The 18,187-nt window shown below is 38.2% G+C and overlaps 2 protein-coding genes across 3 annotated transcripts in view; one reads left to right on the top strand and one right to left on the bottom strand.

Moving 5' to 3' along the window:
- Nucleotides 1-222: 222 nt before the first annotated feature.
- ift140 (intraflagellar transport 140 homolog (Chlamydomonas)) overlaps nt 223-18,187 on the bottom strand; it is a 28,463-nt gene continuing 10,498 nt past the window's right edge. Inside the window, exons 18-29 of one of the 2 annotated variants that reach the window (XM_038300991.1) lie at nt 5,787-5,964; nt 5,296-5,486; nt 5,118-5,213; nt 4,872-5,004; nt 4,599-4,742; nt 4,394-4,522; nt 4,078-4,260; nt 3,789-3,992; nt 3,180-3,392; nt 2,845-3,011; nt 937-1,078; nt 223-724 (exon numbers count right to left, since the gene is read on the bottom strand). In XM_038300991.1, coding sequence (XP_038156919.1) covers nt 545-724; nt 937-1,078; nt 2,845-3,011; nt 3,180-3,392; nt 3,789-3,992; nt 4,078-4,260; nt 4,394-4,522; nt 4,599-4,742; nt 4,872-5,004; nt 5,118-5,213; nt 5,296-5,486; nt 5,787-5,964 — 1,960 coding nt within the window. In that variant the 3' untranslated portion in view covers nt 223-544. The remainder of the gene's footprint in view (nt 725-936; nt 1,079-2,844; nt 3,012-3,179; nt 3,393-3,788; nt 3,993-4,077; nt 4,261-4,393; nt 4,523-4,598; nt 4,743-4,871; nt 5,005-5,117; nt 5,214-5,295; nt 5,487-5,786; nt 5,965-18,187) is intronic. The other variant, XM_038300990.1, reaches the window with a different exon arrangement.
- tmem204 (transmembrane protein 204) lies at nt 7,826-16,520 on the top strand. The gene is made up of 3 exons (XM_038300992.1): nt 7,826-8,889; nt 9,700-9,855; nt 15,807-16,520. Exons 1-3 carry the CDS (start codon nt 8,634-8,636, stop codon nt 16,049-16,051), a joined length of 657 nt encoding a protein of 218 aa, XP_038156920.1. The 5' UTR covers nt 7,826-8,633; the 3' UTR covers nt 16,052-16,520.

Below are 18,187 nucleotides of genomic sequence, written 5' to 3'. Positions count from 1 at the left end.
GTAATATTCTAATTTTCTGATATGATGAATTTGGGATTTTCATTTGTTGTCATTTGTAATCATCAAAATTAAACAAAATAAACATCTGAAATATATGAGTTTGTATGTAATGTATGAATATAATATACAAGTTTCACTTTTTAAATGGAATTACTGAAATCAATCTACTTTTTCATGATATTCTAATTTTATGACCAGCACCTGTAATCTAAACATGAATCATGACATTAAGAGATCGATCCAAGTTTTCAGGCTTAATCAACAGTAATACAGTTTTTCTTCCATCTGTTAAAAATATAAAGGTTAAAATTTGTCCTTTTGGAACAAATTTGCATTAAAAGGTAAAAATATTTTTCAGGTAGTTTGTTTTTATTATTAAAACCATTCCCCTTCTTTCACTTAATCTGGATAACCTTGAAACGTTGTTAAATATTTGGTTTTCTCTGTTTTGTTTGCTTTTATATGCAACCAGCTTCTGTGTTTTAGGCTACTATAGAAATAAAAGGCCTGCTGCACACATCTGGTTCAGATAAATAGAGAAATATTAAACAGTAAGATCCTCCTCCACCTCGTCGTCGTTTCCCTCCAGTACATGTTTATATTCGTCACTGTCTAAGTGAACACCCATCTCCTTCTGCAAGGTGTTTAGGCTGTCCTGGCTGATGTAATATCTGATGCTCTGGGATGGCAGCAACTTTTGGAGCTCCTCTAACTTCTTGTAGGCCTGGAGGGAAACAAATAAATTTAATTATATGTTGGTTTCAGTTTTTATTTCTTCTCAAACACATTTAGTCCCAGAGGACAATGGAGATCTAATATCTGTGGAACTCCTTGTTTAAAACAGCTCACAGTTACAGCTTCTAACGCAGTGTGAATGATTTCCAATATTTCTAGCCTTGGCTTTTATGCACTGTTGAAGTGGTTGCTGATAGTCACCATTTGAAAGTGGCCTTGCTGGCAGTAATGGTCAATCAAGAAACCGAATGCATCTCCAATCCTGACAGGTGGGTCTAACTCTGGTTCCTCCAGCAAGGCTTCGCATAACTTCACTGCCTCAGCTGGATCCTCAGGATATAACCTGCAGAGAAATTTCAAAATAATGCAGCTACATTGATAAAAGCTGTTCAGTTCATGCTTTCATTACTAAACATCTTAAATTAAGTTCCAGTTTTAAAAGTACCCATCAGTTTCCATTGATTTCAACTTTAATCTATTATGTGCTGATATATGCAAATAATAAGGTATAAAATAAAAATGCCTAAAATACCGAAATGTTTTTGCCAGATTATTAAAGATACATTTGGAGATGATATTAGTTAAAATATAATAAAATATCCACTCTACATAGTGGACATCTGCAGCACACATTCACAGTGGCATTTGTGCTTCGATAAGCTTCTGCAATGACACCAAACTCATTTCCATTCAGTGTTGTATTAAATCTTAACCAAGATCTTTCATTGATGACATAAGAACAGGGTGAAACGCCCAAAGATTCTCAGTGAGGATAATGTCTGGACTCCATGTGTGAAAATGATCCACTCTTCAACATTTCAAGCCAAGTGAATTTTGGCATCTTGGAATATCTATGAATCGTCCCTGAAGAAAAAAATTCATTGAAGGACTAACCTGGCCGTTCAGTATATTCAGGTAGCTGACCTCATTCCTTGAATACTGCTGCTGAACCCAGACCTGACCAATGGCAGTACCCCACATTATAGCACTTCCCCCACAGGTTTGAACAGTAGACAATAGACATGATGGGAGCATCTCTTCACCTGCCTCTCTTCTTACTCTGATACGGCCATCACTCTGGAACTGGGAAAATCTGGACTCGTCAGACGATATAATCTTCTTTCCTTCTGCTAGAGTTCAATCTTTATGCTCTGTAGGAAATTTAAACCTTTTTTTCACATTAGCATCACTGATCAGTGGTTTTCTTAAGGCTTCATTGCTCCCAATCCGTTGAATTTCTTTGCATTATGCTTGAAGAAATGTTCTTACTTTTACTATTAAACAGTCCAGACTTCAACTGTTGTTTTTATCCAATCTGGTTTCACCAAAAATTAAAGGTATAGTGGAGGATGTTCTTTTTCCAGGTGGATCATCAAAATAAGTGGTCATCCTAATTGTCTATCCTTATGTTTACATAAGGCCGTCTTACGTGCTCGTACTCATTTTCACTTAGCGGTGGTGGGTCTGACATAGTGGAAAATTGTAAATCTTCTTTTGGAAAGTAAGCTTGTATGAGTGATGCAAACAGCAACTTTTAAACATAGCATGCACAAGGAGAAATGGCTCGTGCACGCTCTCGCACGGGTTTAATAGGTGTTCCCTATCAGGAGAGGGTACAGGGTTGTGCATGTGCATTCTTTTTAAGTGGAAAGGGCTGATCTTTACAAAAATCCGCGAAAATATAGCTTTAAAATGATTGCTGATTGTGATGATTGATGATTTTTTCTCAGCATTTTTTTCCTTGAAGACAATGGGTCCCCATTATCCTTCCAGTTTAGTGCGTTGGTCAGTTCTTCACCGAGTTTTGGCAGTTTCTACAATCTACTTAAATGTTTTCTCTTCTTAATGCAGCTCAATGATCTGTCTGTCCTGAAACACAGACGGCCATATTTTTCATGACCGCAGGATGTGTCGTTCAACTCAAGTCCCAGTTGAGGTTAAATAACTTGTTACCAGTTAAACCCATGCAGCAATTATCCAATGGGAAACCAATACCTATTTGCTTAGTTAAATCAAGGAGGCGACTTTATTTGGCCAGGCAGTGTATTTTGTGTTGTAGAAGATGGAATCTTCTTTTTAAAATTTATTTGCACTAAAACATAATCATACCTCCGTATGTGGACAAACTTCTTGATGAGGTTGATCTTTTGCTGCAGTTCAGCCAACCTCCCTTCCTGCTGTCCTCTTGGAAGTTGCTTTGCTTTGGACAGACACTTGATAGCATCGGCTAAAGCATCCAGAGCCTTTTCATAGTTCTGGTAATCATCAATTTCCACCTAAATCAATGGGACCAAATAATTAATAACTTCAGGTTTTAAGTGAACTTTTTTTTTGTATCTTTTTGAATCAGAAATATTATTTAAGGAGATACATGCATTACTACTATACAAATGCAAATAATTTCTCAAACAGGAAATAAAACCATTTGTAAAGTGGTGATCTACCTGAGCACAAGCTTCATAGAAGCCACCAAGCAGGTGCGGAGCATCGCCCTTAGTGTAGAATTCAATAATATACTTCAGGTTTTCCGGGTTCTTCTGCCAGTCCAGGGACTGGAAATAGTTGGCAGCCATTATGAAAAGCTCTTTCTTTCGGGAGAGGTTGGCATAGAAGGCTATTTTTTCTCTGTCGCCCGATTTCAGGAGTGCCTTCATGGCCTTTAAAAGAAACAGATACATGGAAAAGGAATTGAAATAAAAAAAACAATTATCTGTAGTTATGTAAAGCAAACACTCTTCACCTATTTTAAAGGAGTCTCCCCTTTTTTATCATTCACATAAAATCTGAGTTACATCTATTGAAGTTTTGCAGTTATGTGACAAAATATAGAAGATGAGTGGATATAAATACTTTTGATGACGTTATAGAACTCATTAAAGAAATTATATCTAAAGGCTTTAAACTTTAAACCTTCAAAGTGGTCATTAAGAATAAGGGGCTAATGAACTAACCTTGTTTTTGTATAGATAAACATCTGAGGTACTAATCTTTTTTCATGAATGGATCAGGACCAGATTTTCAACTAAATAACTAGAAAATCCATCATATCGTACCCTGTGTTTGTTGCCTGCTTGTGTGTACAACTTGGATGCCAGATGGTAGCTGCCCTGACTCATGCAGCAGTCCGCTATCTTCTCCAGCAGTTTATTGCAGGCCTCTTTAGACAGATCCTTTGATTCAGTGAGATGTATTCTCTCCAGGAGGTCCTCTGTGATATTCAGGTTCTGGCTCAAACAAAGCTCCACGGCTTGAGAGTACTGAACATTATCAAAAAGACACGTCAGCGTAGGAAATATTGAGCTGATCCACACCTGGGTAGATATAGATGCGTCACATAGCTACCTTCCTGCTTGCCGCCAGCATCTGCACCGCCTTGTCATACTGGGAATGTTGGATGAAAAATTCAGAGCAGCGAGAGAAGAGAGCAGGGTCAGAGTTTTCGTTCAGCTCCTCTGCGATGAGCTGAAGGGCATCAAACTGCTCAGTGGCGATTGCCAACTCTAAAGCTCTGGAGACGTAACCAGCCTACATGAGGAAAGAAATCATCAGCACACTGACAAAGCTCTGCCTCCTGCCTGAGAAATGGCTTCTTGAAACCAGAAAGCACTCAGCTTGGATATTTGTTGCAACGCTGCCACCTTGTGTACGCTGAACTGACCTTGTGGTAGAGTGTGACTGCTCGATCCATGTGTTTGCCCTTCTCCTCATAGTAACATGCAGCCTCCATCATGTCCTCTGGGTTACTAAGTAGAGCCAGATTCATCAGCTGGAAATCTAGGTTGTTCTCCTGTGCAGAAAAAAAAGAAAATGAACAAATTGCCCAGAAAAACTCAAGAGTCGGGGATTCCAGTGGCATACTTTACCTTACAAAGTCGTATAGCATTGTTGTAGGCCTGGGCTTGGGTGTAGAAGTGGACTGCTTGCATAATATCATCGTGACTCTCGTAGTGCCTTGCCAGGTGGTACGATGCTGCTCTGTCACCTGTGCTGTTGGCTATCTGGGAGGCCTGGGGAGCCGAAGAATTAAACGCATCAATACGAGCTTACTCAGCTGAAAACAATAAGGATATAAGAATATTTCCCTGCAGGACAGATTGCTCTCCAATGTTCTCTGGGCATGATTTTAAAATGCCAACCTCCTGAATGTTCCCCATGTAGCAGTGAACTCGAACCAGGGACAGGTAGTCCTCAGCATGCTCATAGTACTGCAGCGCTCTCTCCATGTCTGATTGGCTCTCCAGGTACTGGGCCCACCACTTATAGATTTTCCTGTTTTAATAAGGAGACACGGGTGATTTTTAAACACTATGTCATGCAGACAGTTTAGGGATTTTGTTAGACTTAAATAATGAAAAAGCGTCAGGCCTCGGCTGTGAACTGACTTATCTTTGGCTTTGTTAACATAAATCTCCAGAGACGCCGGGTCCTCCTGGAGCATTCTGGGCACCTCGGCTCGGTGTGTGTCTGATTTCTCATAGCTGTAACAGAAAAGCTTCTTATTCCAGAGAAAATCTATGAAACGTAAAACACAAAACCTCCAGTTAAAACAATGCATCTTACAAATCAAGAGCCAAATCCTTCTTGCCCCTGAACTCCAGGTATTTGGCATATTCGTAGAAGGTGGTGTGCATATTGATGCGATCATGCGTCTCGGCCGTCTCCAAAGCTTGATTCCATTTGTTGGAAGCCTGGTAGAAGGCGTTCAGCAGGTCAAAGCGTTGACAGCTCTTGTAAAGCTTTTCCGCATCTTCCTGTAAAAGGACAGGAAAGGTTGATGGAAGGATAGATAGTTTCAGTCAGGAAAGTCCCGCGACATGCTTGGACCTAAAAGGAGGATGTGTTATTTGTAGCCAGAGGATGCAGCCGCACCGAATGCTGAACAGCGGATTCTGTAGCAGAAAACATAACTGAAACTTTACTTAACAAGGAGTTGGGATACTGAAGCGAGACAATAGTTACATTCCAAATAAGCATGTAAAGATAACATAAGGCCAGACTCGCTACGGGTTTCTAAACAACAGTTTGTTAATAAGATAATTTACATTTCTCACCAGCATGCCAAGCTGAATGGCCAACATGGCCACCTGGGCTTCTGGTTCAGGCTCGGCCTCGGCATCCTTCACGGCTTTTGCTGCCCTGGCATTTCCCATATTCCCAAGGCACACTCGGGCAACGTCAAGCCGGTGAGTCTTCACACACATCCGTGCCATGTTTTCCCACACCGCTTTACTACAGAAAAAAAAAAAAAGAAAGAGAAAGGAGTGTTTGCATCGAGGAGCTGCTGCTCATTCTTATGGTATTTATTATTCAGCAGTGAAAACTATGGTGGATGTACGTACATCCGCTGATTTCCTGTTTGTTCAAAGAAAAATGCAACAATGATGCATATTAGAGCTATTTTTCTGTGTATTTTAAGCCTTTGATTTTGTTCCAAAGTCAGTTTACTCCTAATTTCCCTGAAAGTTTTTATATTTAGTTGACTTACGAGCAAGAAGGTAACATTTTTTACTGGAAGTTTCTGGAAGAGAGTTTAAAAAAAAAACTTACAAAAAAAAAGAATTCAAAAAAAGCTAATGAATCAGATGGAGGGAGGACATTATCAAGTTTTCATACATTTTGCATTGCATTGTGCATTAATCCCCCCTTTCAACATTAGTAACAGCTGCAATTACACATTTATTTGGAATGTAACAATTGTCTCTTAGCTTTGCACATCTAGAGTCCTTAGTTAAATAAACTTTGGTCTTCAATGTGGGCATTTTAAAGCTTTAAGTTCAGACAAACTTTGGGACAACTACAAGTATAGTAAACAGGGATAAATTAACTGTATTACAGAGCCAATAAGCACAGAGAACCAAAAAATACTGGTAGATATTTTGGCTGTGTTTAGTTGACACCTTAGGTGAGGACTGGAAAATAAACCACCCTTTGACTGATTGATTTCAACTTAATTTATCCACCAAAATTTTACATTCACCGATCCCAGCAGAACATATAACAGAAAAAAATGGTATAAACCAATTAGAAAAAATCTTGCAGTTGAAAATAAGCATTTAAAGGGAGTGGGATTTCCTGACTGATATGCTCAGTCCCCAAGATAACTACCAACAAGGCCATCTAACAGCATCCTTTTATCTGTCAATATTTATAGCAACATACTTACTAACATAGGTTGTTCCCTACTGTGTGGAAAACATAAGATAGAATAATAACAAATGCTAATAAATGTTTCTTGCGTTTCTTTGTGCCTTCTTAGAAGTTTCATGCACAAGGCCACCATATTGGGTTTGAAAGTCAGCATTGATGATGCGTAACCCTTCCAGTTCCCACTTGGAATTCCCAATCCTGCTGGAAGGTGTAAAAAAAAAAAGTTTAAACAATCCATTATTTATGTTATTTTCAATATATCCCAAAAAAATATGTTTTTGTTTTTATTTAATGGTATTTGTCACATTACAAATCAAATGAAACATTTTGATGTGGGATAAGCATTTTAAAATGTCTTTCCATTTTCTTTTTCCCCCCGTTGGCCTCTCTGATGTAAATTGATCCCTCGACTCTTTTAACTTTAGCTTCAACTCCTAAGTGAAAATTCCAAAACCATCTGGTCTCTATTTGCATCACCTCCCTCCTCTTTTCTTTAGCAGATACAGATGTGGGTTGTTTATTAAAAGTCAAGCAACAGGAAATACCCCAAATCTTTGGGGGCCCTGCTAAAAGTACACTGATTGAGGCCAACAGAAATAAATGAAGGTTAGTACAAGCCGGCCAAGTCATACTTTTTATGGTCACAGAATTCACTGATTAAAAGATCAAGCTGCAGAGCAAGACATGGACAGATTCACAGAGCCAGAAAAGGAAAGACAAGAGAAGAGACAGGTCTACATTTGGCCCCTTTTCCAATCCTCTTTTCCTCTCAGGAAACACATCCTGTTGCTGGCTGACTTTGGCTGCCAGTCTGTTTGTTGCACATGGGAGAGAGGACTTTAGCACACGCCCCCTGGTCTTCAGACAAAAGAATCCAGCATGCTGTGACGTCTAGAACAGGTTTTTTTTTTTTTTTTTAGACACTCGCAAATAGAATCATGGTTTTTAAAGTGATCCTGGAGGAGGGTACAACTAGTATTGAGCTCTCAGCATCTGCACACTGATGCCTCGGACCGTAACGAAAAGCAGCTCTCCCACATTTCAACTCTGACCTAAAGCGTTTGCAGAGTGCAAGAGAGAGAAAGAGAGAGAGAGAGAGCAGTTGGCAGGAGACAGAGAGAAGCAGCAGGAGGTGGACCAGAGGACTTCTTGTTCCAGTCAGACAGTGGAGACGCTCCAAATCAAGAGGGTTGAAGTTAGTCTAAGCAAAGTCTTTAGCAAGTCAGTTCCTAGCAACACTGTCCAAAAAATCTTTGTATTTTTTTATTTACTATTTAAAAAAATGCTAAATTTACTTTGGGAAAAAAGAAACTAGACCAAAAGGCTCCACAAAAAGAGTAGCAAGAAAAGAAAAAGTTTAAGTTTAAACACAGGCAAACTAAAGCTGGGTTGAGATCCAGGAGTCAAGCTGCAGCCAGAGGAAGCCAGTGGGATGGACCCAGGTGCCAGTTGGATCAATCCCCAAGTACCTGCACTGCTGTCTGAGGAGGAGGGCTGAGAATCTGCTGCCACGACAACCAACCCCTGAATGAGGATGAATGGAGATGTTCTTTAGGTAAAGCAACACTCCTACTAAATCGTCTGAGTGAGCTGCAGAAGAACCGAGGTCACAGCTGGACGTGGAGGAGGTCGTGGAGGGGAGTCAGGGGGCCCTGAGCACCGCCGGCGACTCTGGCCCAGAGGACAGAAGTGAACGGTACACTGAGGAGGGACATCACGGAGGGGAAGAGGTGGCAGGCGTCAGGCGACGCATGGCCGTCCAGAGGCTGGTTGCGGCAGCAGTGTTGGTGGCACTGCTGTCCTTAGTCCTAAACAACATTGCAGCCTTCACCCCAAGCTGGGTCCTTCAAGCTCTGGAGGACGGACGCAAGAGGAATGTGGGACTATGGAAAATGTGCCCCGTCGGGGGCCGTGATGACCTCCAGGGTGCGAGTCAAAGGCAGTGTCAGAGCCTCGGATGGGGGTCCGATTATGCAGGCTACCAAGAATCCCACAGCACTGTTAAATGTAAGGCTCTACTTTGCAAAAAACTCAATAACAACAATTACCTGTAGTAATTGAAGAGGAAAGCAGTAATAAGCTCTTTCTGTACTTAATGGTATTTGTTTTTTTTTCGCTTTTATTTCTGTAGTTGACATTTTTTCAATGGAAAACAAATTTGAAACTTGGCGCTGCATCAATAGTTCGAACCCAGAACTTAACCAGGTGTTTTTCTAATGCAACAATTCTATGGCAACTTCATTTACTTTAGCTCAAATCTGCTCAGTCATTTTAACTGTAACAAACAGGTGTCCAATTCATTACCAGCCTTTCCATCATGATCCAACCATAAGGTCAACACTAGAACCAAACACATGCAGTTCAGTTTAATGCAAATTATATAACACAAAATCCAAATTTCAGTCATGTAGAAATGATGCACCGAAAGAAGTCTAGCTGTTTGTATTTGACCAAAGAATTCAAGAATGTTCCCAACAACTACATTTTAAGATTACTTGTTTTCTCCAAGCCTTTGAGAAGACTGGTAAAAACGAACATTCAAACGCTTTCCTAAATTACTCTATTGAGAAGCTGCCATTCAAGTACATATCTGGGAAATGCTTGACTTCCACTGGCAAGTCCAGTGTGTACTACTGGAAGTACTGCCTCCCCATGTTTGACAGAGTGGCAGTCCACCATTCATTAAAAAAAAAAAAAAGAAGAAAAGAAAAAAACAATGCCACCTGTTTAACAATGAAAATGATAATGCTTGTCAAGCACTAATGTTTTGCATTACTAGCCCAGAGATTTGACATCGGTTTTCTTCTGCTCCCAAAGTGCAGTTTAACATGATGCGAGCGTGCAACCTGATAGCGACCGTGGCGCTGACTGTTGGTCAGCTGATCTTCCTTCTCGGCCTGATGGAGCTGCCCTTTATTACACAGGAGTCCCAGTGGTGGGAGGAAGCCATCGCTGCGCTCTTCCAACTAGCTAGTGAGTATCTGCATGGAGCCACTTGCAATGGTCCAACAAACTATGCAAAAATATATTCAGGAATGGGTGAATAAATAGGCTGGATGAAAAACTTGACAAAGCATCAAAGCTTTTGTTATTAAATCTAGAATAATAATTTTAAGGTTTAGACCTTTTTTTGTTCTTTTTTTTAATCCACAGAGGTACAAAAAGGAGGAATATAGAATAAACGCATTAAAATCAGGAACATTTCTTTTCATACTTTATGCACAGCACAGCCCCTCCCAACAGAGGCCTGCCAACCAGAATTACTCCAGGAAAGCATTAAACACCAGCAGGAGTTTACAAAACAGGCCAGAACAACCGCAGACCGAAAATAACACAAAGGCCTTGTCTCACATTGACTAAAAATGGTCATGACAATCATTAGAACTTCAGGACAAACATTCTGTAGTAAAACGAATGCAGCACTTTAGCAAAATGTACAGCATGCCAATAGTTAAACATGGAGGTGGGAGTGTGATTGTTTGGGGTTGGTTTGCTGTTTGAGGACTGGGAAAACTTGCTTTAATTGATAAAACCATTCATTCTGGCCTTTATCTGAAAATCCTGAGAAAGAATGTACAATCATTCATATTTATATTGTATAATTTAGCAAAAAAACTGTCCATGCTTCATTGAACAAGTCTGCAAAGACGAGTAGGCCAGAAGTCACCCACACTGGCAGAAAGCATCTGTTTTCACAGATATGCACTGCAAAAGAATCTACAATTAAGTAAAAATTGAGTGTATTTCCCCTTAATTTTAGTAAGTAAATAAGATGACTTTTCAATGGAATTCGTTTTTTTACTCTTAAAATAAGATAATTATATAATATTAACTTCTTGCAATAAGACATTGCAACTGTTTCTTTCTTCTTTTAAATGCAAACTGTCTTGTTCCATCGGCAAAGTGTCTCACTTACCTCCTAAAGTCTAGAAAAAATGCTGTTATTTAGATTTCAATTTTTTCCAGTTTGGCAGCAGTTCTGCAGAGAGGGGTAGTCAGGTATTAGATTGATGTGCAATTACTTATTTAAAAAAAAACAGAGGGGGATTCTCTCTCAACTCTAATGCTCTATGAAATGATTACAGACAGACATCAGCTGATGTGGTCATTACAGATCATTCATTTAATCCATTACTAGCATTACTAATTAATAATCAAGCTTTAAACTGTTTCTGCCATAGCCTGCTCTAATGAAATAAAAGAGGATCGTGTTGTGGGAAGTAGTTTTTCAGTAGCATGGGCTGCAATAGTGGAGAATGAAGGGATCTGCTCTGGATCTAAATTTAGTCCTAGTCCAGAATCCACGGGCAAGAGCTGCAGCGGACCAGGGAGCGACTGTTGGGCGCCAGGATATCCCTGCTCAGGACGAGGAAATGTCTGTGACTACCTGTTATGCAAACCCCTGAGCTGAAGAAGGAAAAAAAGGGGAGGGGTAATGAACGGGAAAGATAGTTTTCGACAGGGACCGTATGTTTGTGTGGGGGGCTTGCATGAGGGGGACTGTGCACATACAACTTTAGTGTTTATGTGTTTATAGTTTGCTTTGCTGGAAAAATATCCTGCAGTACACATGACAGCAGGGTGGGAATTGCTTCAGTCCAGATAAGATGGGCCTTTTATGTCTGTGTTTGTGAAGCAGCAAATAAAGCATCCTCCTTATTGTTGGTGACTTGGACTCCAATTACAGCGCGTGCCTGCCTTTATCTAAAGGCCTTGGAGAAAGGATCAAGGTCCTCCCAAAGTCACTGTATTTTTCCATATTAGACAGAAATATCTCAGACTTCAACGACCAAGAATTTGTCCCAGTCATGGTTAGACATCTAAAAATAACGATTTTCAGTGGAAAGAATGTCTCTTGCCAGTTCTGCAAACTGACCATAGAAGTTCAACAAACCTATTAAGAAACAAGATGAGATAAATCTAATAGATCAGATGTCTCCAATTGTTAAAAACAATGCAGAATAAACTCATAATCAAACAGTAAAGATCAGTTGAAGGGTTCAAATGCAGCTGTTTTATTTATATTCTCCATGTCTAGAATTAAAGATGCAGTCAGATTTAGGTCTTTCTTATAGAAATAACATGCCTATATTAAAGACCTAAATCCATTTGATCACAATAAAATAAGTTTATACACACCAAGCATCCATCCTGATAATACTTTTTAAAATCCTAAATAGAAATCAAGGACCCAGCAGTGTGAGCAGACATTAACATACGTGATCTCATAAGCTGCCTAATAGAGTCCAACTGTCCAAAAAACCTCACAGTAAAGCAACAGCTGAGGGTTGGTCAAATACCGACTGATATGAATTTTTCAAACCAATCTAAAGCAAATCTAAGTACTAGTTTATCCTCCCCAGATCCTCTTAATAAAACATCAAGGTAAAAGATGATTTCTACTCCTTCCAAACGAAAATAAGTAAAGCATGATCAAAGTAAAATATATTTAAATTAAATAAAAGAGTCAAAGGCTAAAACCTGTCCATTAGAATTAATGCAAATAAACCACATCTGAATGCCTTCTCAGCTTAAACTCCCTCTTCAGTGAACACTAATGCTCATACTGTAATGCAAGTGTTGTTAGACTGTTATCCTTTCTTTCTTGGAATCTTTTTTTTTTCTTTTTTTTTTTTAAACACTTATTCAAACTGGATCTTTGACATTTCTTAATATTTTCCCAACTCTTTCTTAGCCCCATTATTTCTTTGTTCACCCACTGAAAACAACATTATATCTCTGGTTACATTGTGCCCTTATTGTAAATAGAAACAGATAGGCCTGTTTTATGATGAAAACAGTAAAAACAAAGCATAAAAAGCAAAAAAAAGATATAATACATCGGCCGGAGATGATAACCTTTCATAAAAACTTTGCATGTGACCAGATTTTAGTGACCGGTGTATAAAATTTAAAAGGTCATATAATGTGACTACCCCTTTAAATCTTTCTGTTCTAAGTATTATTAACAGAAAGGAAAGTAATTAGGATGTATTTAAGCTTTTTAACATTATTATTCAAACCTTAATATATTAAAATTCTAATCAGATGTTTTAGTCTTTATGTAGTATCAAGACCACTTGAACTATTTCCCTTTGAAACCCTAAACTTTAACATACTTTTCTTGGAATTATTGAGTCGGAGCGACACGAATCAGGGTGTAGCTGAAGTAGAAATGTTGAGTGTTGTTCAAAGAGTACGACCTGACTGCAAATCTGACATTTATGGAAGAGAAGCAAAATGAAAGTCAGTGCTGAAATAAATTCATAAGTGCTTGCATGGGCATGCATCCACTGTAAGAAACATGGAAGTGGCAACATCATGCTGTGGGGATGTAGGGACAGGGAAGCAGGTCAGAGCTGATTGGAAGCTGGGCAGAGTTAAACACAGGGAGGTCCTGGAGGGAAACCTGTTAGAGGTGAAGGTTCCCCTTCCAGCATGGTGATAGTAAACCTTTCACCAGAGATACAAGGAGAGGGTTCATATCAAAGTAGTGCTTGCTATTAGAAAGGAAAAGTTCACGTCCACGCCATTAAGAAATTATTTCATAGATGCCTTCAATCTGATTGAGCTTGATATAATGAGCAAAAAAATTGATTCTGGATCTGCAAAGCAGACAGTGATGTGAAGAGCAGCGGTAAACAGCTGAGCGACAAAGTATTAACTCAGAGGAACAACTTTTTTTTCCTTCTAAGTTGAAGTGAAGATGGCAAAAAGAAACAGTGATGAGTTTCCATAATTCCAGTGTAAAAGCTGCCACCATTAACCAGTCCATTCCTAACCAAGCCATTCCCCAGTGACTCAGTCAATGGGCTTCAGTTCTGAATGAATGGAGATATTTTTACCCTTTGCTCTTTTTCTGTGGAATGTTTTCATTTCCAGACGTGCCAAAATTCTTTGGAACTGCTCATGAAGTGTGCAAGGGTGGGACAACAATATTAACCTCCACAGAGTGATATCTAATCAGTAGTAGTTGGTCGAGATTCAAGGCTCAGTGCTGGCCTTTCCACCTCCAGATTACAACACCGAAAATAAATGCATTGTTATGTCCCGCACAGCAAAAGAAATTCAGCCTGCAGCCTTTGTTTTTAATAAGAGGGACTGATTTAGAAGAAAAATCTCTGGTTTTCACTCTTCTGACATCTATGTTTAATATAAGGGTCTAACAATAATAAGGGTCTGATTTGACATTAAATAATAAACAAAACATTATATTCAAATGGAAGGAAACTGGTGGGGATGAATACATTTACAAAACTCAGCCAAACATGGGAATTATTTAGATGTTCATGTCAAATTTCCAGAAAATATATCAACCTCAAGGCATGGAGGGTGTGGTGAGGAGGGAAGGAAGGAAGGATGGAAAGGGGAAGATGGGGAAGGAAGTTTGAGAGATAAGTCTGTGCCAAAAAGAGAGGTTCACACAGCCCCACTAACAGGAGATTATTCATTATCCTGAACAAGGAGCCAGACAGGTTAAACATGACCGGATCGAGCAAACACTTGCATTCTTTACATCCAAATAAAGGCAGACACGCAATGATATACAGACAATTATCCACATCCTTACTTAAAACAATGACTGCCATCTTTTTGTAGAAGTGGAGAGAGAAATATAAATGAACTGTGGCCGCTGACCACTCCAGGAAACAAACTGATTCATATCCTAAAGTACCAACATCCCTATTTCCAGTCATTATCTTGGGTCCCTTTTTTAGACCACTGAGGATGGGCTACTTTTTCTGTCATGTATTTGTGCGGAACAATTGAACAGCTACAGACCACACCTGAAGTTGGAGATTAAGTCAAAGGAAGCATTGGAGAACACTGTTGTCTTTATACACAGGAGAAATAAGTCTAAATGAAAGTAAAGATCAAACAAATAGCAGCATTTCGAAGGCTGGGGCTTTCTAACTTTGCATGCAAACAAGAGATCCTTATTGCGTGAGTTAAACTCCTGTGGAACAAGGAAATCAGGAGACAAAACATATCAAAGACCTTTCTGAAAATAAATTCTCTGCCCTGATATTTTTGTGCTTTTGAGGACTAATCTCAGAAGTTCTTCCGAAGAGGAAACAGATTTTCTAATTCAAAGACCCCACACAGAGCCCCAACGCCATGTTAAAATAGCAAAGGAACTTCTGTCTATTTAGGATTTCCCCAAATATTTAGTAAACACTAATAAATAAGGAAACACTCATAGAACAGGAACATTTTAGATTGCTTGGAATGGAGTAGCCTTTCTTTTTCGTGGTCCTGGAAATGTATGAACATGTTTCCTGGAAAATTGGCAGCGACATAATGGTTAATAATGAAACCCTGTAGATGGTAAATATGCTAACCGGCTGAACTGCTGAAAACTAAAAATCATTCTGCAAAGGCTGCTATTTGACAGATGATTTCTAAACAGGGCAGAAATGTCCCAATCAAACATTAGTGCTTAAAAATTTAGAACCTTTCCAAAGCTGCACTTTTAAAATTCATACCATTTAAAGAAATAGAACGTATTTGGCTTCCATGGGGTCCTGTCTTTAGCAAAAGAAAAGAATGATAAACAATGATAAATACTCTAAATAAATTACCTTTAAATAAATTAACTCATAATTCTAGATAAAGCCATGGCCTCTATCAAAAAATATGTTTTTTTAAGTATTTTAGAAATTTGAGGCAGCAAAGATATGCGTCTTTAATTGATTTGATCCTTTGTTACGACTTTTTTATGAACCACTTCAGCCATTTTTTTCCTGAAATGGGTAAAAAAAAAAAGCAATTATGGCTCAAATGTAAATGATTCTAAACCCTTTAATTTTGAGATCTTACAACTGTAACAACATTTTGTAGAAATGTATGCATATTTACTGCATTTAATATCTAATATGCATTTTAACTGACCTGTTTTTGTTCCCCTTCTTGTGCTCCTACAGGTTTTGTGCTGGTGATTGGTCTAGTTACCTTCTACAGGATCGGGCCCTACACACACCTTTCCTACTCTTGCTACGTGAACATTGCAGCCTGCCTCCTGGCCACAATGGCAGCAGCCATGCTCATCTGGAACATTTTACACCGACGAGATGACTGCCTAGCTCCACGGGTTATAATCTTCCCTCCTTCGCTGGCATCACATTTTCATCCACGTTTAGATAACGACTATGTAGAGTCACCATGCTGAGTCGCGACTAATGGACCAGAGCGTGTTCTCCATAGCTCCTGTTACACTTTGGCTAGATGTCTGTGATGGGACTCTAAAGACTACATGCATCCCTGTGGCTCCACAGAGGCTGGATACTTGTTCTTACAGCAAATGGTTTCTTCTGCTCCCATCCCTTTAAATATAACCAAATTATTGCTGCTTAAAGCACAAGCACATATTTATCCCAAAATACCGCGAAGCAGCCCTAAAACATACATTCATACCGTTTGTCATTAAAATCACCCTAAGGTGAGCTAAATGGTTGCTAACATGGAAACCTGGGTGTGGACTGCTTTCAATGCATCTTTGTAAAGAGATCAAGCTGGAACTTGACATATTTTTATAAAACGCACTTATTGAATGCTCCCTGACAGAATTAAGAATTGGGAATGATAATACCAGATTACCTCATACTTGTCTCCATCCATTAAAGTGTCTTATAATGTAATTACATATTGTTACTATTAGCATATCTTCAAGGTAAGGTGGTAAACTAACAAGGTGCTAAAGTAAAGCAAGTTTTTAACTGTGCTTTTCTATATCAATAACAGTTCTAAACAGAAACTAAGAGCTATTGTTTTGATCTTAGTAAACAAAAAAGCTAAATTAGATCCTATCGGTAGAAGCAAAAGATGAAACAGAATTTATTCCAGTCACTGACACATTGAGAGAAAACATATTGACATATTGTGAATTCATTTGGATTTTTAAAAGAAAGAAAAAAAAGACTGAATATTACATTTATTTGATATATCGCTTTCCTTATCAAATTCTGCTTGCTTGTGGTACATACTATACACCTTAAATTAAGAGACTAGAACAGCGCTACCATTAGACATGGGAGATTGGGACCAATATTTAAGTTATGTATGAGTCCAACAGGGTAGCAAGCAAAGAGGCACATCAACTAAATACTATTGTAAATTCAATAAATATATTTCTAAATATATGAACTCGTTGGCTACTGTTGTTCTTATTGTTGACATTATTACTACGTACAGCCGATAAAAGGGCAATTAAAGCATTAGGGATAAAGTTTAACAACATACCCCACATTTATTATGTCCACTGATAGACTTGTACTGATTATTAAGTCAAGATGGTCAAATAAAAAACAATGCTATAATACTATCAATGCTTGTTTTTATATTAGAATAGTTTAGAATGAGCCTTTTTCTGATACTCCGACATAATTTTAATTGTGCAAGGGGGAAAAAAAAGAAAAATTAAATCCATAGGAAAAGACAATTAAGGAATCAATTTTATTAATTATTTTAAAAAGATATTAAATATGTATCCATTGTTGTTACCTTTGTACCAAATTTTAAAAGAGCACCATTTTCTTTTTGTTTTAAGTTTTTAAATGACAAAACAACGACAAACAAAGGTAGATACATTTTCTTCAATGGCATGGTAACATGTGGAAAATTATGCAAAAAAAATTTATAAAATCAGTTTTAAAAATGAAGACCACAAAAAAAGATATACGGTAATAAAAATTTATTTTTGTATAGTATTAGGGCCAAGCTAGAGATCTTTTTATTTTTCATTTTGACAATAAAGTCATAACATTAGGAGAATAAAGTCGTAACATTATGAGAATAAAGTCGTAATATTATGAGAATAAAGTCGTAACATTACGAGAATAAAGTCATAACATTACGAGAATAAAGTCGTAGCAATACGAGAATAAAGCAGTAAAAATACAAGAATGAGGTCATCATACAACAACCTGTTTCAGAAAGAAAGCTTTGAGCTCTGACCAGCATATGACAGCCGACCAGCGTCACCAAACAGCTACTTGAGTCCACTTTGACTAATTTGATGCCGTTGTGCCAAAATATTTCCTTATTTGTCAAATCTATGCTGAAGTATAACTTAACATAATGTTCGACGTTCCTCATTTTAGGTAAGAAAGTGCTTCTTCTAATAGTTGTCATAAAATACAACTTGTTTCTCGTAATTTTAAGACTTTATTCTCTAAATATTACTTTATTCTCGTAATTTTATGACTTTATTCTGGAAATTTTATGATTATTCTCGTTGTGTCTTTATTCTTGTAACTTTAAATCTTTATTCTAATAATTGTATGACTTCATTCTTGTAATTTTAAGA

Source organism: Cyprinodon tularosa, unplaced genomic scaffold (assembly GCF_016077235.1).
Source record: "Cyprinodon tularosa strain WSP-4 unplaced genomic scaffold, ASM1607723v1 ctg46, whole genome shotgun sequence".
Lineage (NCBI taxonomy): Eukaryota > Metazoa > Chordata > Actinopteri > Cyprinodontiformes > Cyprinodontidae > Cyprinodon > Cyprinodon tularosa.
Note: the sequence above shows the minus strand (reverse complement) of the source record. Positions and strands in the feature narration are given on the sequence as shown.

Excerpts from the sequence above, each read along its gene's own strand:
- tmem204 (XM_038300992.1), top strand. The coding sequence starts at position 8,634 with ATGGCCGTCCAGAGGCTGGTTGCGGCAGCAGTGTTGGTGGCACTGCTG. Across the intron at positions 8,890-9,699 it reads ATCCCACAGCACTGTTAAAT|TGCAGTTTAACATGATGCGA; the intron begins GTAAGGCTCTAC and ends CTGCTCCCAAAG. Across the intron at positions 9,856-15,806 it reads TGCGCTCTTCCAACTAGCTA|GTTTTGTGCTGGTGATTGGT; the intron begins GTGAGTATCTGC and ends GTGCTCCTACAG.